At 49.1% G+C, this 26,895-nt stretch overlaps 1 protein-coding gene across 2 annotated transcripts in view; it reads right to left on the bottom strand.

Annotated features, from left to right (window-relative positions):
• Nucleotides 1–26,895, bottom strand: part of slc9d1 (solute carrier family 9 member D1) — a 78,542-nt gene that overhangs the window by 37,364 nt on the left and 14,283 nt on the right. For both annotated transcript variants that reach the window (XM_086006105.1, XM_086006104.1), the window contains exons 3-4: nucleotides 15,936–16,115; nucleotides 5,079–5,270 (exon numbers count right to left, since the gene is read on the bottom strand). In XM_086006105.1, the coding sequence (XP_085862231.1) occupies nucleotides 5,079–5,270; nucleotides 15,936–16,115 (372 nt within the window). The remainder of the gene's footprint in view (nucleotides 1–5,078; nucleotides 5,271–15,935; nucleotides 16,116–26,895) is intronic.

The following is a 26,895-nucleotide window of genomic DNA, read 5'->3' as shown; positions in this document are numbered from 1 at the left end:
CCATCTTAGACACCAAGAAAGCTGTTCAGCAAATCAACTGCTTTTGAAACTAGAAATTGAAACGTTCTGACATTTAAAAAAATAAAGCTGAACAAAAAGGACCCTGGTTACCATTAGCGAAATGATGGCCATAATTGTAGTGTCCGTGTGTAGATAAAGACACTGAAGACAGGAGTTGGTTCATAGGTATTTACTAAGCAAGTCTGGGGGGGGGGGGGGGGGGGTTTTCTAAAGGATATACACAATACACAGGCTTATATAGCCCAAGTGGCAATTACCGGCATTACGCACACCTGGGGCTCTTAAAGGCACATACACCATAATTGCTCTTAAAGGCACATACACCACAATTCCTCCCCTTCTAGCTAACTAGTACATCATATTTTAAGTAATTATTAATTACATGTTATATGCAAAATAATATACATTGCTGTATTAATTAATTATAAGTTAGTCTCTCGGGAGGCTTCCTGACTCGGTCCGGATAACGCCTCAGGGGTGTAGTAGTTTCTGGTGGTGTAGTAGGTTCTTCTGGCAAGGCTGATTCGGCTTGAAGGCCAGTGTCGGGTTCATCGGGCTCCAGTATCACCGGATCGGAGGTAGATATGGGTATCTCTACTTCATCGTTAGATGTATAGAGTGGTGGTGTAGGTTGTCCCTTTTCGGATGACTTGATGATTTGGTCAGCATGGCGCCTTATTATGCTGTCTCCGATGTCCACAGTATACATCGGTGGTCCTAATCGTGTGCAGATAGTTCCAGGCTGCCATTTCTCGGTACGGTAGTCCCGGGCCAAAACCGGTTGGCCTATCTGGAAGGCCCTAGTTGGCCTTTCATTCATGCCCTGAAATTGCCGGTTCTCCACGTCCCTTCGGATGTTGGGCTTGACCAAATCCAGCCGGCATCTTAGGTTTCTATTGTAGAACATCATGGCGGGAGTTTGGTTAGTAACCATATGCGTTGCATTCCTATATGCAAATAAGAAGTTATCCACCTTGTGCTGAAGTTTTATGTCTTCATTACCCATGGCCTTGATGGCCTTCTTGAAGGTCTGGACAAACCTTTCAGCCAATCCATTGGTGGCGGGATGGTATGGGGCGGACGTGTAGTGCTTTACCCCATTGTTCTTTAAGAACTTTCTGAATTCTTCGGACACAAATTGCGGTCCATTATCAGAACATATCTGCTCCGGCAGCCCATTCCTGGCAAATATGGTCCTTAATACTGTGATGGTTTTTTCCGTGGTGGTGGAGGACATCTTTATTACCTCCGGCCACTTGGAGTGTGCATCAACTGCGATTAAGAACATTGAGTCCATAAATGGACCAGCAAAGTCGATGTGCACCCTTTGCCAGGGAGATGAGGGCCACTCCCATGGATGTAGAGGGGCCTGTGGCGGAGCATTTTGGACCTTCTGGCATCCTAGGCAGCTCTTGGTCATGTCTTCGATGTCTCCATCGATACCTGGCCACCATACAAACGCCCTAGCTAGGTTCTTCATTTTCACTCCACCCAGATGCCCCTCGTGAAGCTCCTTTAGCACTTTATCCTGGAGTTTGGGTGGAATCACCACTCTGGATCCACACATCAAGGTTCCTCGGCACACTGACAGCTGTTCTCTTCTTTGCGAGAATGCTGGTAACAGTGGTTCGCCATGTGCTGGCCATCCCTTCACTGTTAAATCGTAGACCCGTGAGAGAGTAGGGTCATTTCTTGTCTCCCTTTCAATGGCAGAATTTGTCACCGGTAGACATTCCACTATGGTAGAGTGGAATATTTCTACTGGGTCTACTGTAGGTGCCTCTTCTATCGTTGGCAACGGTAGGCGTGATAAACCATCAGCATTCCCATGCTGTTTTGACCCTTTGTATTCAATGTTGTATTGGTGTGCCCCTAGAAAAAGGGACCACCGCTGTAGTCTTTGTGCCGTCATAATGGGGACACCTTTTTTAGGGTTGAATATGGAGATGAGGGGTTGATGGTCAGTCAGCAAGGTAAATTTTTGTCCGTGTAGGTAATGGTTGAATTTCTTCACTCCCCATACCAGGCTGAGTGCTTCCCTGTCTATCTGGGCATAGTTACGCTCAGCTGAGTTCAATGAGCGTGACGCAAAAGCTATCGGCCGTTCCGAGCCATCAGGGAATCTATGGGACAATACCGCTCCTATGCCGTAAGGGGATGCATCGCACGCCAGTCTGATTGGTAGTGATGGGTTGTAATGAGCCAAAATTTTCTCGGATGTGATTAAGTCTTTACATTTATGGAAGGCAGGTTTACAGTCTTCGTTCCATTTCCAAATCACTCCTGTCTGTAGAAGATCATTAAGAGGGTGTAGAATAGTTGATAAGTTCGGTAAAAATTTATGATAGTAATTTATTAATCCCAGGAATTACCTTAATTGTGAAACATTTTCAGGTGCTGGGGCTTTTATAACTGCTTCAATTTTTTCAGGTGACTTATGCAACCCTTCCTTATTAATTATGTGGCCACAATATATCTGATTTTGGAAAAATTCGCACTTGGGGCGATTTGCTCGTAGGCCCCGTTCTTTCAGCCTAGTGAGCACCTGCTCCAAATTGGCAAGGTGCTCGTTGTCGTTTTCTCCTGTTATAAGGATGTCGTCTAGGTAGCATTGAGTCCCCGGAATCCCTTGCAGGACTTGCTCCATAGCTCTTTGCCAGATAGCTGGAGCTGATGCTATTCCAAAAACCAGTCGATTGTACTGGTACAGGCCTTTGTGTGTGTTTATTGTGAGATACTTTTTAGAGGTCTCCTCAACCTCCATCTGTAGATATGCCTGTGCCAAGTCAATTTTTGTGAAACGTTTCCCTCCGGATAGTGAGGCGAAAATATCTTCTATCCTCGGAAGAGGATACTGTACCGTGTGAAGGACCGGGTTTACAGTCACCTTAAAGTCCCCACAGATGCGAATTTTTTTCTGTTCCTCAGTTATTTTTCAATGTTTTTTTCATGACTGGAACGATGGGTGTTGCCCATTCGCTCCAATCTATTTTGGATAATACGCCTGCCTTTTCCAAATTCTTCAACTCTGCCTCGACTGCCGGACGTATTGCGTATGGCACCGGTCTTGCCTTAAAAATTTTTGGAATTGCTGTATCTTCCACTTTTATTGAGGCGGTGATGCCTTTCAAGGTTCCTAGTTTCTCTTGAAACACTTCTTTGGCGTTGGCCAAGATGTCTTTTAATCGTTCAGGTATGATGTCATCATTGTTTCTTTCCTTACTGGTCACCGTCAGTGCCTGAATGGAGTGCCAGTCTAAACGTATCTTCCTTATCCATTCACGTCCCAACAACGGTGGACCACCATCTTGTAGAATGTATAAATACAACTTTTGTATTTCTTTGCCGTTGTATACCACAGGCACCCTTATTTTTCCTTTGGGGTAGACTTTCTGCCCCGTATATGTTTTTAAGATAATGGATGTGTCTTTTAGAGGTATATGCGAAAATAGCCTCTCGTAATCTCGTCGATTTATTACGGTTAGAGCTGATCCTGTATCTAGCTCCATTTTAACTGGGGACCCTGCTATTGTGAGGGCAACCCAAATGGTTTGGTAATCCTCTTTGGCAAGTACATTATGTAATTTGAGACAGCTTAGTCTCTTGTTTCCGGAGTCGCTATCGCTATTCTGGTCTTCGGAGCTATTGTCCGTCATCATTTGTACCTTCCTGTACTTTTCTTTATTGATTTTTTTGTTTTCTGTCAGTGGATTTATTTTGTCCAGATTGGCATACCCGTGCAATGTGTCCAATCTTACCACACTGCCTGCATGCTTTGCCCTTGAACCAGCAGTCCCTCTGGTTATGGGTGGATCTGCCGCAGCGATAACATCTTCCGAACTCCTGTGTCATTTTATGGGTGCCGAAGTCCTGTGTCTCTTGTTGTATCTCTGCAGCTCCTTTTGCTGCTGCTTCGTATGATACAGCCATACTGAAAGCTTTGTCCAATGTTAAATCTTTTTCAGAAAGCAGTCTTTTTTGTGTTCCTTCACTTAAGAGACCGCAAACAAATTTGTCATGAAGATAATCCGATAGTCCTGCTCCGAATTGGCAGTACTTTGATAGCTTTCTTAATTCGGTTAGGTAATCAGTGTTACTTTCATTCTTGTGTTGATTTCTCTTGAAGAACTTGAATCGTTCCGCTATCAGCAGCGGTGTTGGGTTTAAGTGCTCCTGCAGGGTATCAACAATTTCTTTAAAATTCTTGTCCTTTGGTTTGGCTGGAGTGATTAAATTTCATAACAGCCCGTATGTCTTCGCGCCCATTAAGTTCAGAAGTACTGAAGCTTTTTTTTCATCTGTTATTCCATTTGCAGTGCAATAAACCTCTACTCTTTCCACGCATGTGGTCCAATCTTCTATTTCGCCATCAAAAGCCTCAATATTACCAGATTTAGGCATTTCAGAAAAGATATGGCGCTTCCCGCGTTTTTTTTTCTCTCTGTAGCAACGATATGGCGCTTCCCGCGCTTTCCCGCCGCTGCTACCGATAACAACGCTGTTTTACTGTGGTTTCCGTTTATTCACTGTTGGAGACTCGTTCCCGACGGAGGTCTAAACGCTGACCTGCTTGCCGCGCCGGCCGTCTCTCGAGTGCACCCTCCCAGTCCGTTATTGCTTGCCTCCGATTTCGCTGCCTGTCTCAGCTGTAGAGCCCGCCGCTGGAGCTCCAGCCTGACGCCCAGGAAGGATTAGCGCAGTACCTGTCACCAGCTTGGCCAGCTGGTGAAACCACAGTTTCTCTTACTTCCTTGAGTCTTCTGGACGCTGGAGGAATCGATGTCCTTGAGGTGCTGCCGAATTGCAGGTAAGTCCGTTTCCACTTCGTCGCCACTGTAGTGTCTGTGTGTAGATAAAGACACTGAAGACAGGAGTTGGTTCATCGGTATTTACTAAGCAAGTCTTGGGGGGGGGGGGGGGGGGGGTTTCTAAAGGATATACACAATACACAGGCTTATATAGCCCAAGTGGCAATTACCGGCATTACGCACACCTGGGGCTCTTAAAGGCACATACACCATAATTGCTCTTAAAGGCACATACACCACAATAATTACCTTTATAAAATGAATATCGGCTCGCGGGATGGTCGAGTCTCTTGGTTTGGTCAGTATGTACTGGTTGTTCTGAGAGTCAATAAGCATACTCAGCCCCAGACCATCCTGTACTTCATGCATAGAAAAGTTTCGCTTATGGTCTTCATCGTCCTCTTCAACTCTGATGACTGCTTCAACATTTACACCATGAACCTGAAAAATAAAAATACTGTCATTCCATCATTTGTGGCAGACCAGTTGGCTCCAATCGCAACAGTCAGGTTTCTGTCGCACTGTCAATTTATATCCATTCTAAATTCCATTGTCTCCGTTTCCCTAGTGCTGTGACTCAGTAGAAATATAATTGTGCAGTCTGAACATTGCAGTGTACCCAGATTCCTGTGGTGCATCAGTACCAGAAAGTGCATTCAGCAGAGTGTCTTTCTTTATCGTAACTGGGTTCACTTCTTTTCAGTTGAATTTTGAAGAAAGCAACCTCTAATCTCACCAGAGTTGCTAGAAATATAAACAATCTAATTTCTAGCAGCTGTCAGAGACAGAGATACCAGAGTGTCTTTCCTGATTTGTTTTTTCAAATAAAAAAGGAGTTGAATTTTGAAATCTAATTCTGTGTGTTTTGTTGATACTATTGAATCTTTACACTTTCTTGAGAGAGATAAAAAGAGACAGGCACATCAATCAATCACAAAAGATCAAATTCAGTGCTTACTGAGATTGCATAGCAAGTCACAACCCCCACCCCGACCAATGCCGCCAGGGCCTAGCCCTGCCCCTCCCCTCCCTGCTGATAAACATCAGGAATCCACCTTTGAGCTAAATCTCACATTCAACACCCAATTTACAAGAGGTCAACACTTATAAGGTGTCACGTTGTCAATTTTAACCTACATAGAATTTACAGCACAGAAGCAGGTAATTCAGCCCAACAGGTTGCTCCACACGAGCCTCCTCCCAACTTACTCAGTAACGCCAACCCTGGCCCATAAATCATGAGACAAACTCTTAAAATCATGAGATTTGGTAAGAACTCACGAATTGCTGTTTTTTGGCTTATAAACCTCATTAGTGATTTTATTTAATCTCTAACAGGTCACAGCGCTTTACAAAAATGATGGCCTGGAATTTGCGGTCCTGATGAGGGAGAACTGGCAGCGTTTGCCCACATTCCGCCTTTGAAACTGACCACAACTTCAGGATTTGGCGCATGCGCAGCTTAATGTGGGAATCCTGAAGTTGGGGTCTGTCATTCACTGCCCCCCCACAGGCTGCGCTGTGACACCGCCCCACCCCCCCCCCCAACAGAGCCGGCAATCAGTGAAATCTCTCAAATCATTGAAACTGATGAAAACTTCAGCTCTTCCGCGGTAATACCGCTGTTAAATTCCCCACTACAAGATGGACCCAAAGGGATTAGGTGTAACTAGGGTTTTAACAGCTTATTCACTGCTAAACTAAGGTTATGGGCCTGAAAAGCTAATTTTAATTTTGTGCAGTGTCAAATTTATCCATTATAACAAAAATTAAAATTTTTAAGGAACTAAAAAAAAAAAAAAAAAATATTTTTAAAAAGTTTGTTCATCTTTATTTCAGGTTTGCCTTTTCCTGTGCGAGAGCCCCAATCTTTGTTTTGCTCTCTCTAACATTTATAAAAAATTTGAATTTTCGGAGCTTACCCACTTCCTGGTTTGCATTCTGTGAGAATTCTGCATTTTGATTGGCTGCTTAGACAGCTCGTTGCCGTCACAGCAGCTCTTCGCTGGGAATCCCCACTAACTTCCGTTGATTTCAATTACGCGTCGGAAAACCCAAAATTCTCGACACAGAGGTGGCGAGGTCTTTGTGGGAAGCTTACTTTGGGGCCAGTGGTGAAAGTCTTTGCTTCGCCGCTGACCACAAGTTCCGGGCCATTATTACTGCATCTGAAAATGCTTTACAAAAAACTTTTTAAAAATCCATCCTGTTATCACCACCGTTCACCTGGTGCCCAACACAACCATCACGCAATGCAGTCCCCCTGCTGCTGCCAACCAAAGGGAAGTTTGGGGGGGAAAAAAAATATCAAATATCACCTTCCCATGGATACAGGAGTGGCGATTACCCCCAGTGAACACTGATGTGATCGGCGATGCGGAAACTTTTATCTTCCCTTCAGGTGAAAGGTAACCCTACAGGTTCAGCAACATGCCCGGTGAATACTTCACCGCACACCTCCCTGCTCCTCCTGGAGTGGGATGAGGATCAGTGGCTCCTGCTGGGAATACTGGCACCATTTCAGGTGTGACCCTCCACCGCCCGCCTACTCACTGCCCCCTCTGCTGTTTACCAGCCTGTCTGTGTAGATCCCAGTTAGAGAACCACGGGAATAAAAACAGAGAATGCTGGAGAAACTCAGCCGGTCAGGCAGCATCTGTGAAGAGAGAAACCGGGTTAACGTTTCAGGTCGATGACCTTTCGCCAGAACTGGAAAAAAGCAGGAAATGGAACAGATTTTTAAGCAAGTGAAGAGGCTGGGAAAGGGGGGAGGGGAGGAAAGAACAAAAGGGAAGGTCTGTGATAGGATAGAAGGCGGAAGAGGTTTTAAACAGAGAGAAACATAGAAGATAGGAGCAGGAGTAGGCCATTCGGCCCTTCGAGCCTGCTCCGCCATTCAATGCGATCACGGCTGATCATCCAAATTCAGTACCCTGTCCCTGCCTCTCCCCGCCTCTCCCCATATCCCTTGATCCCTTTAGCCTCAAGAAATATATCCAACTCTTTCTTGAATATATTTAATGAACTGGCCTCCACTGCCCTCTGTGGCAGAGAATTCCACAGGTTCACCACTCTCTGGGTGAAGAAATTCCTCATTTCAGTCCTAAATGGCTTACCTCTTATCCTTAGGCTATAACCCCTGGTTCTGGACTCCCCGGCCATCAGAAACATCCTTCCTGCATCTAGTCTGTCCAGACCCGACAGAATTTTATAGGTTTCGATGAGATCCCCTCTCAATCTTCTAAACTCCAGTGAGTATAAGCCCAATCAACACAATCTCTCCTCGTACATCATTCCTGCCATCCCAGGTATCAGCCTGGCGAATCTTCGCTGCACTCCCTCCATGGCAAGAACGTCCTTCCTCAGGTAAGGTGGCCAAAACTGCACACAATACTCAAGGTGCGGTCTCACCAAGACCCTGTACAACTGCAGCAAGACATCCTTGTTCTTGTACTCGAACCCTCTCGCTACGAAGGCCAACATACCATTTGCCTTCTTAACCGCCTGCTGCACCTGCATGCTTACCTTCAGCGACTGGTGCACAATAATACCCAGGTCTCTTTGCACTTCCCCTTCTCCCAATCTATTGCCATTCAAATAATAATCTGCCATCCTGTTTTTGCCACCAAAGTGGATAACCTCACATTTATAGTGCATTTGCCATGTTTCTGCCCAATCACCCAACCTGTCCAAATCGTACTGGAGTTTCACGACATCCTCCTCACAGCTTACCCTCCCACCCAGCTTTGTGTCGTCTGCAAATTTGGAAATATTACATCCAATTCCCTCGTCCAGATCATATATATATATATATTGTGAACAGCTGGGGTCCTAGGACCGATCCTTGCGGTACCCCACTAGTCACTGCCTGCCACTCGGAAAACGACCCGTTTATTCCAACTCTTTGCTTTCTGTCCGCCAACCAGTTCTCTATCCAAGTCAATACCTTGCCCCCAATCCCATGTGCCTTGATTTTGCACGATAATCTCTTATGTGGGACCTTATCGAAAGCCTTCTGAAAGTCCAAATACACCACATCCACTGGTTCTCCCTTATCTATTTTACCAGTTACATCCTCAAAAAATTCCAGTAGATTAGTCAAGCATGATTTACCTTTTGTAAATCCATGTTGACTTTGTCCGATCCCGTCACTGCTTTCCACGTGCTCTGCTATTACATCTTTTATAATGGACTCTAGCATTTTCCCCACTACCGATGTCAGGCTTACCGGTCTATAATTACCCGCTTTTTCTCTACTACCTTTTTTGAATAGGGGGGTAACATTAGCTACCCTCCAATCCATGGGTACTGTTCCGGAGTCTATCGAGTTCTAGAAGATGACCAGCAATGCATCTACTATCTCTAGGGCCACTTCCTTAAGTACCCTGGGATGTAGACCATCAGGCCCTGGGGATTTATCGGCCTTCAGTCCCATCAATTTTCCTAACACCATTTCCCTACAAATACTGATTTCTTTCAGTTCCTCCCTCTCATTAGACCCTATGTTCCCCGGCATCTCTGGGAGGTTATTTGTGTCCTCCTTTGTGAAGACAGAACCAAAGTATGTATTTAGTTGGTCTGCCATTTCCTTGTTTCCCATTATAAATTCCCCCGATTTTGACTGTAAGGGACCCACGCTTGACTTCACCAATCTTTTTCTCTTCACCTATCTATAAAAGCTTTTAGTCAGTTTTTATGTTCCCTGTTAGCTTACTCTCATATTCTATTTTCCCTTTCTTAATCAATCCCTTTGTCCTCCTTTGTTGACTCCTAAACTGCTCCCAATCCTCAGGATTATTGCTTTTTCTAGCCAATTTATATGTCCTCTCCTTGGATCTTATGCTACCCCTAATTTCCCTTGTTAGCCACGGTTGAGTCACCTTTTTTTGTTTTATTTTTATGCCAAACTGGGATGAACAAATTCTGTAGCTCATCCATTCGGTCTTTGAATGTTTGCCATTGCCTATCCACCGTCAACCCTTTGAGCGCCATTCCCCAATCAATCCTACCCAACTCGCTCCTCAGACCATCGTAGTTTCCTTTATTTAAATTGAGAACCCTTGTCTCTGAGTCAACTACTTCATTCTCCATCTTAATGAAGAATTCGATCATATTATGATCGCTCCGATCCAAGGGGCCTCGTACAACAAGATTGCTAATTAATCCTTTCTCGTTACATAATACCCAGTCTAAGATGGCCTGATCTCTGGTTGGTTCCTCGACATATTGGTCCAGGAAACCATCCCGTAAACACTCCAGGAATTCCTCCTCCACAGTATTGTTACTAATTTGGTTGGCCCAATCTATATGTAGATTAAAGTCACCCATGATGACTGCTGTGCCCTTATTGCACACTTCTTCAATTTCCCTTTTAATGCCATCCCCAACCTCCGCCTTACTGTTTGGAGGTCTATATACCACTCCCACTAATGTTTTTTTCCCCTTAGTATTTCTCAATTCTACCCATACAGATTCCACATCATCAGAGCTAATATCCTTCATTACAATTGTATTAATCCCTTCTTTAACCAGTAATGCTACCCCACCTCCCTTTCCCTTTTGCCTATCTTTCCTGAATATCGAATACCCCTGGATGTTGAGTTCCCAGTCTTGGCCATCCTTGAGCCACGTTTCCGTAATCCCAACCAAATCATATTCGTTTACCTCTATTTGCGCAGCCAATTCATCCACCTTATTACAAACGCTCCTCGCATTAAGACACAAAGCCTTCAGGCTTGTTTTTTAATGCTCTTAGACCTATTAGAATTATTATTTACTGTGGCCACGTTTGATTTAAACCGTTGATTTCTCTGACTGCCACTTTTGTTTTTCTCCTTCCTATCTTTCGCTTTTATCCCTGTTTTCCTTTCCTCTGTCTCCCTGCTCAGGTTCCCAACCCCCTGCCATTTTAGTTTAAACCCCCCCGAATAGTGCTAGCAAACCTCCCCACAAGGATATTTGTCCCGCTCTGGTTCAGGTGCAACCCGTCCGACTTGTACAAGTCCCACCTTCCCCAGAAGCAGGCCCAGTGATCCAGGAAACTAATGCCCTCCCTCCTGCACCAACTCATTAGCCACGCATTCATCTGCTCTATCCTCCTATTCCTATACTCACTAGCACGTGGCACCGGGAGTAATCCAGAGATTACAACCTTTGAGGTCCTACTCTTTAATCTGCTACCTAGCTCCCTAAATTCCTGCTGCAGGACCTCATCCCTCTTCCTACCTATGTCGTTGGTCCCAATGTGAACCATGACCTCTGCCTGTTCACCCTCCCTCTTCAGAATGCCCTGCAGCCGTTCAGTGACATCCTTGACCCTGGCACCAGGGAGGCAACAAACCATCCTGGAGTCACGTCTACGGCCACAGAAACGCCTATCTGTTCCCCTTACGATAGAATCCCCTACCACTATTGCTCTCCCACTCTTTTTCCTCCCTGACCTGCTGAGTTTCTCCAGCATTTTCTGTTTTTATTTCAGATTTCCAGCATCTGCAGTATTTTCTTTTTGTATTAGAGAACCACTGGATTACTTTTCCATTATCTAAATACCTGAGGGGGCTGGTTTCATATCCAAATAGCAAATTACAATAAGTGTGTTCTGATTGACCTTGGGCAATGCTACATTACCGGATTATTGGCACATGAACTCACTTTAGTTAACTGGGCGTGTGGACTGATGTACAGGACTCAAGAAAACCATCTGGTGCAGTCTAAAACTTTAACACCCTCCTCATCGCCCTCCTCTTCCCTGTCCCCCCCATCTATCTATCAGTCTCCTCCCTTTTCCTTCTCTTCCCTCCTATCTCTCTCTCTTTTTCTTTCTCCCCTTGCCTCTGGTCTTGCTCCCCAACCCCTCTGGTTTCTCTCTTCTGCCCCCTCCTTCCATTCTCTCGCCCTCACATCTCTCCGTCAATCGCTCTCCCGTCTCTCTGTCTTTCTCCCACTACCTCTCAGTTTCCTTCTCTCCCCGGTCTCCCCCACCTTTCTCTTTTCCCCGTATCTCTCTATCTCTTGCCCTCAGTGTCTACTCCTTTCTTTATCATCCCGGGGGTCTCACTCTACCTCCCCCAATCTCTCCCACACTCCTCTCCCCCAAGCCACGTGAATCCCTTCCTTTCACATCTCCATCCCTCTGTCACCCCCTTCCACTGGTCTCGATCTCTATCCCTCCAGAGTCTCGTCTTCTCTCTCTCTCTCTGTATCCCCATCTCTCGCATTCCTCTATCTGTCCCCCATCTCTCTACCTCCATCTCTCTCCCATTCCTTTCTCTACCCTTTTCTCGCTCTGCATCAATCTTCCCCCACCTTCTTCTCTGCACCTCCATCTTTCTCTCCCATTCCTCTCTGTACCTCCATCTCACTCGCTGTCACTCTTCCACATCTCTCTCTCTCTGTCCTCCCATCTCTCCCTTTCCTCTCTGTAGCGCCATCTCTCTCCCTCCCAGTCACACTTCCCCATCACGCTCTCTCTCTGTACCTCCATCTCTCTGCTCATCTTTCTCTCCGTCACTCTTTCCCAATCTCTCTCTCTACCTCCATCTTTCTCCCATTCCTCTCTGTACCCCATCTCCCGGTCACTCTCCACCATCTCTCCCCCTCACCAGATCTTACTCACTGACTGCCACCACATCACACTCACTGATTCTGTACACAGGTGCATGGTGCAAAGCAGTGCATTGTGGCAAATGCAGTTCTCGCCGAGCCAGGCCTGTGCGGCTCCGTACAGTGTTAGAATCATAGAATGGTTACAGCACAGGAGGCTGCCATTCGGCCCGTCGAGCCTGTGCCGGCTCTCTGCAAGAGCACTTCAGCTAGTCCCACTCCCCCGCCCTTTCCCCGTAGCCCTGCAAATTTTATTCCTTCAGGTATTTATCCAATTCCCTTTGGAAAGCCATGATTGAATCTGCCTCCACCACCCTCTCAGGCAGTGCATTCCAGATCCTAACCACTCGCTGCGTAAAAAAGCTTTTCCTCATGTTGCCTTTGGTTCTTCTGCCAATCACCTTAAATCTGTGTCCTCTGGTTCTCAACCCTTCCACCAATGGGAACAGTTTCTCTCTATCTACTCTGTCTAGACCCCTCATGGTTTTGAACACCTCTATCAAATCTCCTCTCAACCTTCTCTGCTCCAAGGAGAACAACCCCAGCTTCTCCAGTCTGTCCACGTAACTGAAGTCCCTCATCCCTGGAATCATTCTCGTAAATCTTTTCTGCACCCTCTCTAAGGCCTTCACGTCCTTCCTAAAGTGCGGTGCCCAGAATTGGACACGATACTCCAGTTAAGGCCGAACCAGTGATTTATAAAGGTTCATCATAACTTCCTTGCTTTTGTACTCTATGCCTCTATTTATGAAGCCCAGGATCCCATATGCTTTTTTAACCGCTTTCTCAACCTGCCCTGCCACCTTCAACAATTTGTGCACATATACCCCCAGGTCTCTCTGTTCATGCACCCCTTTTAGGATTGTACCCTTTAGTTTATATTGCCTCTCCTCATTCTTCCTACCAAAATGTATCACTTCGCACTTTTCTGCGTTAAATTTCATCTGCCACGTGTCCGCCCATTCCACCAGCCTGTCTATGTCCTCCTGGAGTCTATCACTATCCTTCCAAGTTTTGTGTCATCTGCAAATTTTGAAATTGTGCCCTGTACACCCACATCCAAGTCATAAATATATATCAAGAAAAGCAGTGGTCCTAGTACAGACCCCTGGGGAACGCCACTGTATACCTTCCTCCAGTCTGAAAAACAACCGTTCACCACTACTCTCTGTTTCCTGTCACTTAGCCAATTCCATATCCATGCCGCCACTGTCCCTTTTATTCCATGGGCTTCAACTTTGCTGGCAAGCCTATTATGTGGCACTTCATCAAACACCATCTACAACACATCAACCACATTGCCCTCATCAACCCTCTCTGTTATCTCATCAAAAAACTGCTGTGTTATGATGAGAATGGAACTACACCTCCCAGGATGCCCAGCAAGTAGAACTCCTCCATATAGCGTGCGGCGGGGCGCAGACTTCCAGTTTGCTCAACGTGTAAACAATATTGCAGACGAATTTTTAAATCGTGAATTTTCTGAGGCGAATTGCAAGATGGGCTGAATTTTCTGACAGGGCTAGACAGACTGGATGCAGGGAGGATGTTTCCCCTAGCTGGGGGGTGTGGAACGAGGGGTCTCAGGATACGGGGTAGGACATTTAGGACTGAGAGGAGGAGAAATTTCTTCACTCAGAGGGTGGTGAACCTGTGGAATTCTCTACCACAGAAGGCTGTGGAGGCCAAGTCACTGAATATATTTAAGAAGGAGATAGATAGATTTCTAGACACAAAAGGCATCAAGGGGTATGGGGAGAGAGTGGGAATATGGTATTGAGGGGATCAGCCATGATCATATTGAATGGCGGAGCAGGCTCGAAGGGCCGAATGGCCTACTCCTGCTCCTATTTTTCTGTATTTCTATGTTAATCGCATGTCTCACAATTAAATCGCGAGAGTTGGCATTACTGCTTACTTCATCTCATCTTATCCTTCTATTCCTTTCTCCCTCATGTACTTATCGAGCTTCCCCTTAAATGCATCTAAACTGTTCGCCTCAACCACTCCTTGTGCTAGCGAGTTCCACATTCTCATCACTCTGAGTCAAGAAGTTACTCCTGAATCCCTAATTGGATGCATTAGTGACTATCTTATATTTATGGCTCCTAGTTTTGGACTCCCGCACAAATGGAAACATCTTCTCTACATTTACCCTGTCGAACCCTTTCATCATTTTAAAAACTTCGACCAGGTGACCTCGCAGCCTTCCCTTTTCTAGAGAAAAGAGTCCCAGCCTGTTCAGCCTTTCCTGATAGTTAGAACCTCTCAGTTCTGTTATCATCCTAAATCTTTTTTGCACCTTCTTCAGTGCCTCTCTACATGTTTCGTAATACGGAGACCAGAACTGTGCACAGTACGCCAAGTGTGGTCTGACCAAGGTTAGATATAAGGTTAACATAACAAGTTGAGAAGGTTGTTAAAAAGGCATATGGGATCCTTCAGGAGAGTCTGAATGCAGTATCCAAAATCCAAGCACGTCAAGCAACCTTGTTCCACGGGTTAAAATATGCAGCTGGGTCACTGTACCTGATGCAATATTCCCCACAATGAGGCTGTGAATAACCAACACTCAATTAATAGGGGGTCATTTGCCTGTTGAGCTGATTTCTTCAGCTCTTCACTCTTAAGGACTGATTTAGGCCGGCACAGACACGATGGGCCGAATGGCCTCCTTCTGTGCCGTCAATTTCTACAATTCTATGTTTCCTGGTTGAGCGCTTGCGGTGCGAATGGGGAGGGGGGGGGTCGGGTCACTGACCAATCACAGCCCCTGCTTTGCTGTTCATTTTAACTTTATTGAAAAATTAGACACTGTGGACCCACATTTTCCGCAGTGCTCCCTCTGAGCATCACCCCTCTCCAGGGGAGCCTGACTGCGCTGCCTGAAAGGGCGGTGGAAGCAGATTCAATAGTAACTTTCAAAAGAGAATTAGATTAATACTTGAAGGGGAAAAATTTACAGGGCTTTGGGGAAAGAGCAGGGGAGTGGGACTAATTGGAGAGCAGTTTCCAAGAGCCGGCACAGGCACGATGGGCCGAATGGCTTTCTTCTGTGCTGTATCATCCTATGATTCTATGATCATCATTAGACTGCAAAATCCAGCAAATAAACCATTGCAACTGCAGGGTAACTGTTTTGAGTACAGAAGAGTTGTAGCTTCAGATTTGTAGGGGACAAGGTGCAATTAAAAGAAATGCTGAAAGGCCTGAGAGAGAAGACTCTGTGCAGGGGCCGACACAGCGCATCATTCACTCTATTTGGGAACAAGAACTGCATTGCTTACTGCTTACTTATTCCCTTCAGTAAGTGAGCAAAACCGAGACATTCCAGAATTCCCCATTAAATGGCCTCAAAGTAAAAGGTTTGGCAGCTTCAGAAAGTATTAAATGATCCTTTACATGAAAAAGGGATTCTGAAACAATGGATCCTACTGTGTATGAGCCTCTTATAATTAAGGCATTGCACAAAGATGTGCCTTTCAGCTGCATGCAGCAACTCACCAATTTGTTATTGTCAAACACGTGATCTTCAATCTCCTCTTCCAAGCGGTCAGCAGCCTTCCGCACATCCTCAAGAATTTCATCAAGGATCGACAGGCTTTTGTTCCTGTGTTGTATATTTTTGAGCGCCTCAGCGTGGTGCTTCTCTGCAGCCAATAACTCTACATACTCTTTTTCTTCCTGTAGGTTAAAAAGAGCAACAATATCAGAAATAGCTCAATTCTCCCCTGCCCCGCAAACTTCCAAACCTTTTAGTACCTCATAGCAGGTCGTGATACTGTCGGAGCTTTGGATTTCAGGGAATGGTACACTTCAACAACAAGATGTCAAAGATGGTCAGTAATGCAAACTGCATACAGCTGGAGATTTTACACTGCACTGAATGTTCCCTTCTAGTCTGAATTGGAACAGTTCCACAAAACTGGCTGTAAGTTACAGAAATTTCCTAACTGAGAACAGCATGCACCTGAAGCAAAAACAGGAAATACTGGCGATACATAGCATGTCAGTCAGCAGTTCTCAAAAGACTTGTAACTCTGTGTCAGAACCAGTGATAAAGAGTACACACCCAAAGCATTAACCACTTTCGTCTGTCCACAGAACCTGGCTGTGTATTTCCAGATTTTCCAGTTTCGATTTAAATTTACTCAGTTTCTTTTTCTCTTTTTATGCAAGCATTGGTAGGATCATAGAAATTACTAGACAAAGAAAGGCCAAGGTCTCTCAAGTTCTATCATCCAGATAGTCGCATTATACAACGAGAATGGAGTTGTTCACCAATCTCTATCAGTTAGTCTACAACAGACCCAGACGTGGTGAGGAAAACCCCAGTGGTGGAGAGCCTTGGGAACCAGTGGTCCAGAGTCACCGGTTCCTCCCGAGCCTGCTACATTCACCACCTCAAACAGATAGACTGCACACGGCACCCGGCCTGGACAGACGGCACCCGGCCCGGACAGACTGCACACTGGGTTTCAGTTTTGAAATTGCCAATTAACCCAGCCTCAACAGCTTTTTGGGGGGGGGGGGGGGGGGGGGGGGGAAGAGTTCCAGATTTCCACCACCCTTTGTGTGAAGAAGTGCTTCCTGACATCACCCCTGAACGGCCTGGCTCTAATTTTAAGATCATGGCCCCTTGTTCTGGACTCCCCCCACCAGGGGTAATAGTTGCTCCCTATCCACTCTATCAAATCCTTCAATTATCTTAAACTCCTCAATTAGATCACCTGTTCATTTTTTATATACAAGGGAATACAAACCTATTCTTTGTAACCTGTCCTCATAATTTAACCCTTGTAGCCCTGGTGTGATTCTGGTGCCCTGGTGCTGCCCCCCCCTCCGAGGCCGATATACCCTTCCTGAGGGGTGGGGCCCAGAACTGAACACAGTGTCCAGATGGGGTCTGACCAGAGATTTATTCAACTGTAACATCACTTCCACCCCTTGTAATCCTGCCATTTTGAAATTAAGGTTAACATTCCATTAGCCTTTTGATTTATTTTTGTACCTGTCCACTAGCTTTTAGTGATTTCTGTATTTGGGCCCCTAAATCGTTCGGCTCCCCCACAGTTCCCAGCTTCTCGCTGTTTAGAAAACACTCCGATCGATCTTTCTTAGGTCCAAAGTGAATGACCTCGCACTTCCCCACATTGAACGCAATCTGCCACAGTTTTGCTCACTCACTGAATCGATCAATGTCCCTCTGCAACTTTCTGCTCCCGTCTACACTATTTACTGTGTACTTAATAAATCTGAGTGCTTGACCTTACTGTTATAAAAACTTTGATACTGAGAAATAGATAAACATCTAAATCATCAATAAATGCATCCTCTGAAAAAAGGGAATAGAGTTCCAGAAATCCCTCATCAAGCAGTGTGTCAGTGGGCCTATGAAGGCGGAAGTGTTACTAGTTGCGGTTATGAATAATGAAATAGGGAGTAATTGGGATTAATGACCACAATATGTAAAAGTTTAAGATCCAAGTAGAGAGGGAGCAAGTCAGTACAAAAACTACAACACCAGATTGGATTAGGGCAGATTTTAGAAAGAGTGAGCTAGCTGATCTGAGGCGAGGTCGATGGGGGAATTAGCACACAGGACTGCAGTGCAACAGTGGGATATTTAATAAAAGATTAAAAAGGTACAAAATAAGTATATTCCATTAAAAAAGGAAACTACTTGCAGTTTTCGGAGGCCATGGATAAAGAGGTTAGAAACCAATAATGAAGAGGAGCAATACTGACAAAACTAAAGGTGAATACAAGAAAAGAAGCCTATAAGCTAGGCAGGAGTATGAGGAAAACATTCTATGAAGCATCACAAGGAACAGTAAAGTATTTTACAAGTATCTCAGTAAGAGAGTTATTGAAAGCAAGGTGGGACTGCCAAGAGGATTGTCAATTTGTATGATGATCAAAAAATGGCAGAGGTATTTACTAAGTACTCTGCATCGGTCTTTACTAAAGAGAACAATATCGGAGAGGAGGTGAATTCTGAAGTGGTTGAGAGCGAGATGTGGGGTTGGCGGGGGTGGGGGGAGAATCGGGAGGGCTGAGGGGAAATCATAAGGGCCAAGGGCCAGGGGGAGGGGGAGATGGATCGGGAGGGCCGGGAGCAGGGGGATGTCCTCCTCCTCCCCATCTACTCCCCCACCCCCCAATCTCTCTTACCCACCTCTCCCAATCTCCTCCTCAACCCCCCCACCCCCAATCTCTCTTACCCACCTCTCCCAATCGCCTCCTCAACCCCCCCACCCCCAATCTCTCTTACCCACCTCTCCCAATCTCCTCCTCAACCCCACCACCCGATCGATCTCTCTTACCCACCTCTCCCAATCTCCTCCTCAACCCCACCACCCCCCAATCTCTCTTACCCACCTCTCCCAATCGCCTCCTCAACCCCCCCACCCCCAATCTCTCTTACCCACCTCTCCCAATCTCCTCAACCCCCCCACCCCCAATCTCTCTTACCCACCTCTCCCAATCTCCTCCTCAACCCCCCCACCCCCAATCTCTCTTACCCACCTCTCCCAATCTCCTCCTCAACCCCACCACCCGATCGATCTCTCTTACCCACCTCTCCCAATCTCCTCCTCAACCCCCCCACCCCCAATCTCTCTTACCCACCTCTCCCAATCTCCTCAACCCCCCCACCCGATCGATCTCTCTCTCCTCCCACCCCCCCCCACCCCCCAGCTTGGCCCTCTCGAATGACAGTGCCGTGTACGGGGGGATCTCCTCTGTTTCTGGTGATGTTGGTTGAGGGGGGATGTTGGCTGGGGGAACCTCCTATTTAGTGCCATGGCAACCTTGGTCAAGGATCAAGAAACAAGCAGCACTTATTAAAATCATCAACAACTTCTCCTCCATTATCTTTTGCACTAGCGAGGGTTACAGCAATGCATCTGCAATCCAAGAGAAAAAAAATAAACTGCTCTCTTCCAAGCTGACCTGCGCCTGCTCCCCGAGCTGGACACTGGCAATCACTAACCAGCTGCCAAAGCAAACAGATGAGATCTCTGTAGAATGTCATGTCTCAGAGGTAGTCGGTCACCTTGGACTGAAGACACCCCTCGTCAGGTGGCTGGCGAGTGACGGAATTTCTTAGTGTTGACCACACTGGTCAAGCCGAAGATTGAAAGTGTGGTTTAACACAAATGAAGTGCATCGTGGGAGAGGGCTCCTGAGGGAGTCTGCTCATTTCTTTATGAAGCAGGTGGTGTCTGTGCTGAGATGAACTGACTGAACTAAATGTTCCACATGGCTAGTCAACTGGTCCAAGTTCAGGGCCATTTCAATATAGTTCCACTGACAGAGGCCCAAAGGCAGATTCCTGCTCACCCATGGCTAGCTGCGTAGACCAAGAGAAAGGGTGAATACACTCAAAAAAATATTAAAAAGCGCTCTGTACACAGTGAGGGCTGGCCACAAGCAACTACTAATTTCAGCTCAACTCGTTCAGAGAAACTCTTGAAGGGGCCTTCCTAGAAAGGTAGTGTCCAGTGTAGCAGCACACCACACAAACCAGAAAGTGCCAGATTCAACTCCCTGTCTGTGCCAAGTTAGCAGATGTCAGCGAGGGCAGCAAACAGGGGTGCTGCCATTGGCCACTGGGGCAAGAGGAGGGAGAAAATCAGGCAGGGTTGCTGCTCTGGACTGACAATCACTATGCCCGACATGGTAACATTCTTTTTTCTTGACAGATGCTGCCCGACTTGCTGAGTGCTTCCAGCATTTTCTGTTTTTGTTCCTAGCTGCTGTTTCAGGGTGGAAACTGCGGGCATCAGGAGAGGACAGAATCAGGCTCGGTAGGGATCCTTCCACCACTCACTGACTAGACTCACATGAAGAACAGCCACTTGGGAGATGTTCCAGAAACTGCCAGCACTAACTGAGCCGTAACCTAGCACTTCCCAGATGGGAGGGGAGGAAACTGGAAGGCGGGAGAAGAGGAGGAACAACAAACACACCATACAGTTTAAAAATATCGGTCATTGGGCACTGGATTGCTGGTTAAGTCACATCTCTGGAGAGGAATAACTCTTTCGGATACATTTATCTGGTGCAAAAGACCCCCCAAAGGCATCCCAACGACATATTTATTAAAAGTAGGTGTGAAATGGGATGAGTCTGAGGGTACAAACAAGAGGAAGCATCAGATGCAGAAAGAAAGCAAGTAAACAAGAGGGACCCAGACAGAAAAGGGCAGCGAGATAGAAAGTACATGGGAGTCAGTGTAAGTACACACACCAGCAAGCCAGACCCAGGACAGCGGAGAGCAAAGTGCAGAGAATCCAGAAAAAGGCACAGCATCAGGCAGGCAGCACAAGTGGAAAGTTCAAGACAGCACAAGCAAATGCACATGATAAAGAAAGTGAGCACAAGAGGGGGCCGGAAAAGAATCAGCATATGAAAACTGGTCAGACAAAATCAGAAACAGCAGTGCACAAGACAAAAAGATAATGCAACCTTGACCCAAGACAAAGAGAAGTCAATGGCTAGAGTGCATTTGAAACAAGGAAAAACAGGCGAGATGGAGACAGAGCACAAGACAGAATGTTCATAAGGGATACGAACATAGGAACAATGACAGACAGGTAAAGACCCTCTGGTCTAGCCAGCCGGTCCCAGGCAATTGCGATACCTCGTGTGTTGTAATATATACACTCCACCCCACCCAAAACCACGCGATCTCCTGGGAGAGGTGAAAAATCAGCTTAAAAACTCAGGCCAATCTGAGGGGAAAAAATTCTGGGAAATTCCTCGATGACCCACCTAGGCAATCAAAACTAGGCCAGATCGTCATTCTAGCCCTGAACTCCCAAGAAACTACCTTCTGTCAGAGGTGATGTCCGACCCAAACAGAAACTGGTCCGACTGTCCGCCCCAACCAGAAACTGGCCCGACTGTCCGCCCCAACCAGAAACTGGCCCGACTGTCCGCCCCAACCAGAAACTGGTCCGACTGTCCGCCCCAACCAGAAACTGGTCCGACTGTCCGCCCCAACCAGAAACTGGCCCGACTGTCCGCCCCAACCAGAAACTGGTCCGACTGTCCACCCCAACCAGAAACTGGTCCGACTGTCCGCCCCAACTAGAAACTGGTCCGACTGTCCGCCCCAACCAGAAACTGGTCTAACTGTCCACCCCAACCAGAAACTGGTCCGACTGTCCGCCCCAACCAGAAACTGGTCTAACTGTCCGCCCCAACCAGAAACTGGTCTAACTGTCCACCCCAACCAGAAACTGGTCCGACTGTCCACCCCAACCAGAAACTGGTCCGACTGTCCGCCCCAACCAGAAACTGGTCCAACTGTCCACCCCAACCAGAAACTGGTCCGACTGTCCACCCCAACCAGAAACTGGTCCGACTGTCCACCCCAACCAGAAACTGGTCCGACTGTCCGCCCCAACCAGAAACTGGTCCGACTGTCCGCCCCAACCAGAAACTGGTCCGACTGTCCGCCCCAACCAGAAACTGGTCCGACTGTCCGCCCCAACCAGAAACTGGTCCGACTGTCCACGCCAACCAGAAACTGGTCCGACTGTCCGCCCCAACCAGAAACTGGTCCGACTGTCCACCCCAACCAGAAACTGGTCCGACTGTCCGCCCCAACCAGAAACTGGTCCGACTGTCCACCCCAACCAGAAACTGGCCCGACTGTCCGCCCCAACCAGAAACTGGCCCGACTGTCCGCCCCAACCAGAAACTGGTCTAACTGTCCGCCCCAACCAGAAACTGGTCCGACTGTCCACCCCAACCAGAAACTGGTCCGACTGTCCACCCCAACCAGAAACTGGCCCGACTGTCCGCCCCAACCAGAAACTGGTCCGACTGTCCGCCCCAACCAGAAACAGGTCTAACTGTCCGCCCCAACCAGAAACAGGTCTAACTGTCCGCCCCAACCAGAAACAGGTCTAACTGTCTGCCCCAACCAGAAACTGGTCCGACTGTCCGCCCCAACCAGAAACTGGTCCGACTGTCCGCCCCAACCAGAAACAGGTCTAACTGTCCGCCCCAACCAGAAACAGGTCTAACTGTCCGCCCCGACCAGAAACTGGTCTAACTGTCCACCCCAACCAGAAACTGGCCCGACTGTCCGCCCCAACCAGAAACTGGTCCGACTGTCCGCCCCAACCAGAAACTGGTCCGACTGTCCGCCCCAACCAGAAACTGGCCCGACTGTCCGCCCCAACCAGAAACTGGTCTAACTGTCCGCCCCAACCAGAAACTGGTCCAACTGTCCGCCCCAACCAGAAACTGGTCCGACTGTCCGCCCCAACCAGAAACTGGTCCAACTGTCCGCCCCAACCAGAAACTGGTCCGACTGTCCGGCCCAACCAGAAACTGGTCCAACTGTCCGCCCCAACCAGAAACTGGTCTAACTGTCCGCCCCAACCAGAAATTGGCCCGACTGTCCGCCCCAACCAGAAACTGGTCCGACTGTCCGCCCCAACCAGAAATTGGTCCGACTGTCCGCCCCAACCAGAAACTGGTCCGACTGTCCGCCCCAACCAGAAACTGGCCCGACTGTCCGCCCCAACCAGAAACTGGTCCGACTGTCCGCCCCAACCAGAAATTGGTCCAACTGTCCGCCCCAACCAGAAACTGGTCTAACTGTCCGCCCCAACCAGAAACAGGTCCAACTGTCCGCCCCAACCAGAAACTGGCCCGACTGTCCGCCCCAACCAGAAACTGGCCCGACTGTCCGCCCCAACCAGAAACTGGTCCGACTGTCCGCCCCAACCAGAAACTGGTCCGACTGTCCGCCCCAACCAGAAACAGGTCCAACTGTCCACCCCAACCAGAAACTGGCCCGACTGTCCGCCCCAACCAGAAACTGGTCCGACTGTCCGCCCCAACCAGAAACTGGTCCGACTGTCCGCCCCAACCAGAAACTGGCCCGACTGTCCGCCCCAACCAGAAACTGGCCCGACTGTCCGCCCCAACCAGAAACTGGTCCGACTGTCCGCCCCAACCAGAAACAGGTCTAACTGTCCGCCCCAACCAGAAACTGGTCCGACTGTCCGCCCCAACCAGAAACTGGTCCAACTGTCCACCCCAACCAGAAACTGGCCCGACTGTCCGCCCCAACCAGAAACTGGTCCGACTGTCCGCCCCAACCAGAAACAGGTCTAACTGTCCGCCCCAACCAGAAACAGGTCTAACTGTCCGCCCCAACCAGAAACAGGTCTAACTGTCTGCCCCAACCAGAAACTGGTCCGACTGTCCGCCCCAACCAGAAACTGGTCCGACTGTCCGCCCCAACCAGAAACAGGTCTAACTGTCCGCCCCAACCAGAAACAGGTCTAACTGTCCGCCCCGACCAGAAACTGGTCTAACTGTCCACCCCAACCAGAAACTGGCCCGACTGTCCGCCCCAACCAGAAACTGGTCCGACTGTCCGCCCCAACCAGAAACTGGTCCGACTGTCCGCCCCAACCAGAAACTGGCCCGACTGTCCGCCCCAACCAGAAACTGGTCCGACTGTCCGCCCCAACCAGAAACTGGCCCGACTGTCCGCCCCAACCAGAAACTGGTCCGACTGTCCGCCCCAACCAGAAATTGGTCCAACTGTCCGCCCCAACCAGAAACTGGTCTAACTGTCCGCCCCAACCAGAAACAGGTCCAACTGTCCGCCCCAACCAGAAACTGGCCCGACTGTCCGCCCCAACCAGAAACTGGCCCGACTGTCCGCCCCAACCAGAAACTGGCCCGACTGTCCACCCCAACCAGAAACTGGTCCGACTGTCCGCCCCAACCAGAAACAGGTCCAATTGTCCACCCCAACCAGAAACTGGCCCGACTGTCCGCCCCAACCAGAAACTGGTCCGACTGTCCGCCCCAACCAGAAACTGGTCCGACTGTCCGCCCCAACCAGAAACTGGCCCGACTGTCCGCCCCAACCAGAAACAGGTCTAACTGTCCGCCCCAACCAGAAACTGGTCCGACTGTCCGCCCCAACCAGAAACTGGTCCGACTGTCCGCCCCAACCAGAAACTGGTCCGACTGTCCGCCCCAACCAGAAACTGGTCCAACTGTCCACCCCAACCAGAAACTGGCCCGACTGTCCGCCCCAACCAGAAACTGGTCCGACTGTCCGCCCCAACCAGAAACAGGTCTAACTGTCCGCCCCAACCAGAAACAGGTCTAACTGTCCGCCCCAACCAGAAACAGGTCTAACTGTCTGCCCCAACCAGAAACTGGTCCGACTGTCCGCCCCAACCAGAAACTGGTCCGACTGTCCGCCCCAACCAGAAACAGGTCTAACTGTCCACCCCAACCAGAAACAGGTCTAACTGTCCACCCCAACCAGAAACTGGCCCGACTGTCCGCCCCAACCAGAAACTGGTCCGACTGTCCGCCCCGACCAGAAACAGGTCTAACTGTCCGCCCCAACCAGAAACAGGTCTAACTGTCCGCCCCAACCAGAAACAGGTCTAACTGTCCGCCCCGACCAGAAACAGGTCTAACTGTCCGCCCCGACCAGAAACTGGTCTAACTGTCCGCCCCAACCAGAAACTGGTCCGACTGTCCGCCCCAACCAGAAACTGGCCCGACTGTCCGCCCCAACCAGAAACTGGCCCGACTGTCCGCCCCAACCAGAAACTGGTCTGACTGTCCGCCCCAACCAGAAACAGGTCTAACTGTCCGCCCCAACCAGAAACTGGTCCGACTGTCCGCCCCAACCAGAAACTGGTCCAACTGTCCACCCCAACCAGAAACTGGCCCGACTGTCCGCCCCAACCAGAAACTGGTCCGACTGTCCGCCCCAACCAGAAACAGGTCTAACTGTCCGCCCCAACCAGAAACAGGTCTAACTGTCCGCCCCAACCAGAAACTGGTCCGACTGTCCGCCCCAACCAGAAACAGGTCTAACTGTCCGCCCCAACCAGAAACAGGTCTAACTGTCCGCCCCGACCAGAAACTGGTCTAACTGTCCACCCCAACCAGAAACTGGTCCGACTGTCCGCCCCAACCAGAAACTGGCCCGACTGTCCGCCCCAACCAGAAACTGGCCCGACTGTCCGCCCCAACCAGAAACTGGTCCGACTGTCCGCCCCAACCAGAAACTGGTCCGACTGTCCGCCCCAACCAGAAACTGGTCCGACTGTCCGCCCCAACCAGAAACTGGTCCGACTGTCCGCCCCAACCAGAAACTGGTCCGACTGTCCGCCCCAACCAGAAACTGGTCCGACTGTCCGCCCCAACCAGAAACTGGTCCGACTGTCCGCCCCAACCAGAAACTGGTCCGACTGTCCGCCCCAACCAGAAACTGGTCCGACTGTCCGCCCCAACCAGAAACTGGTCCGACTGTCCGCCCCAACCAGAAACTGGTCCGACTGTCCGCCCCAACCAGAAACTGGTCCGACTGTCCGCCCCAACCAGAAACTGGTCCGACTGTCCGCCCCAACCAGAAACTGGTCCGACTGTCCGCCCCAACCAGAAACTGGTCCGACTGTCCGCCCCAACCAGAAACTGGTCCGACTGTCCGCCCCAACCAGAAACTGGTCCGACTGTCCGCCCCAACCAGAAACTGGTCCGACTGTCCGCCCCAACCAGAAACTGGTCCGACTGTCCGCCCCAACCAGAAACTGGTCCGACTGTCCGCCCCAACCAGAAACTGGTCCGACTGTCCGCCCCAACCAGAAACTGGTCCGACTGTCCGCCCCAACCAGAAACTGGTCCGACTGTCCGCCCCAACCAGAAACTGGTCCGACTGTCCGCCCCAACCAGAAACTGGTCCGACTGTCCGCCCCAACCAGAAACTGGTCCGACTGTCCGCCCCAACCAGAAACTGGTCCGACTGTCCGCCCCAACCAGAAACTGGTCCGACTGTCCGCCCCAACCAGAAACTGGTCCGACTGTCCGCCCCAACCAGAAACTGGTCCGACTGTCCGCCCCAACCAGAAACTGGTCCGACTGTCCGCCCCAACCAGAAACTGGTCCGACTGTCCGCCCCAACCAGAAACTGGTCCGACTGTCCGCCCCAACCAGAAACTGGTCCAACTGTCCACCCCAACCAGAAACTGGCCCGACTGTCCGCCCCAACCAGAAACTGGTCCGACTGTCCGCCCCAACCAGAAACAGGTCTAACTGTCCGCCCCAACCAGAAACAGGTCTAACTGTCCGCCCCAACCAGAAACAGGTCTAACTGTCTGCCCCAACCAGAAACTGGTCCGACTGTCCGCCCCAACCAGAAACTGGTCCGACTGTCCGCCCCAACCAGAAACAGGTCTAACTGTCCGCCCCAACCAGAAACAGGTCTAACTGTCCACCCCAACCAGAAACTGGCCCGACTGTCCGCCCCAACCAGAAACTGGTCCGACTGTCCGCCCCGACCAGAAACAGGTCTAACTGTCCGCCCCAACCAGAAACAGGTCTAACTGTCCGCCCCAACCAGAAACAGGTCTAACTGTCCGCCCCAACCAGAAACAGGTCTAACTGTCCGCCCCGACCA

This window comes from Somniosus microcephalus, chromosome 14 (assembly GCF_052327205.1).
Source record: "Somniosus microcephalus isolate GS21.2 chromosome 14, FLI_Smic_1.0, whole genome shotgun sequence".
Classification (NCBI taxonomy): Eukaryota; Metazoa; Chordata; class Chondrichthyes; order Squaliformes; family Somniosidae; genus Somniosus; species Somniosus microcephalus.
This window is presented reverse-complemented; position numbering and strand designations above follow the sequence as displayed.